General features: G+C 67.6%; 1 protein-coding gene across 1 annotated transcript in view; it reads left to right on the forward strand.

The window, feature by feature from the left end:
• SRCIN1 (SRC kinase signaling inhibitor 1) overlaps nt 1-503 on the forward strand; it is a 68,534-nt gene that overhangs the window by 52,519 nt on the left and 15,512 nt on the right. Inside the window, 1 exon segment of the mRNA XM_009883042.1 lies at nt 10-489. Coding sequence (XP_009881344.1) covers nt 10-489 — 480 coding nt within the window.

The raw sequence follows: 503 nt of genomic DNA on the forward strand, positions 1-503 counted from the left end.
TCGGTCCAGCCACGCGAGCGACTCTCCACCCTGCCGCCCGCCCAGGGCGTCTCCCCCAGCCCCAGCGCCATCCTGGAACGTCGGGACGTGAAGCCGGACGAAGACCTGGCCGGGAAAAACGTGGTGTTGGTGAAGAACGAGGGGTTGTACGCCGATCCCTATGGCATGGTGCACGAGGGGCGGCTCAGCATCACCTCCACCCAGTCCCTGGCTGGCATGGGGGACCCTTTCGGCTATTCGGGGGGGCTGTACAAGCGGGGCTCCGTTCGCTCCCTCAGCACCTACTCGGCGGCCGCTCTGCAGACGGAACTGGAGGACAACCTGTACAAACCCAACGCCCCCATTTACAGCGACACGTACGGACCCGGCTTGGGCTTCCGCATGCCCCCCTCCTCCCCGCAGAAGATGGCCGACGGGCGGCTGGTGGACGTGCAGCCGGGGCAGAGCCCCCACAGCCCTTACTCGGGACCCCCCAGCCGCTCCTAGCCCGTCCGTCAGTCCTT

The sequence above is a fragment of the Charadrius vociferus genome, unplaced genomic scaffold (genome assembly GCF_000708025.1).
Source record: "Charadrius vociferus isolate BGI_N301 unplaced genomic scaffold, ASM70802v2 scaffold1070, whole genome shotgun sequence".
Lineage (NCBI taxonomy): Eukaryota > Metazoa > Chordata > Aves > Charadriiformes > Charadriidae > Charadrius > Charadrius vociferus.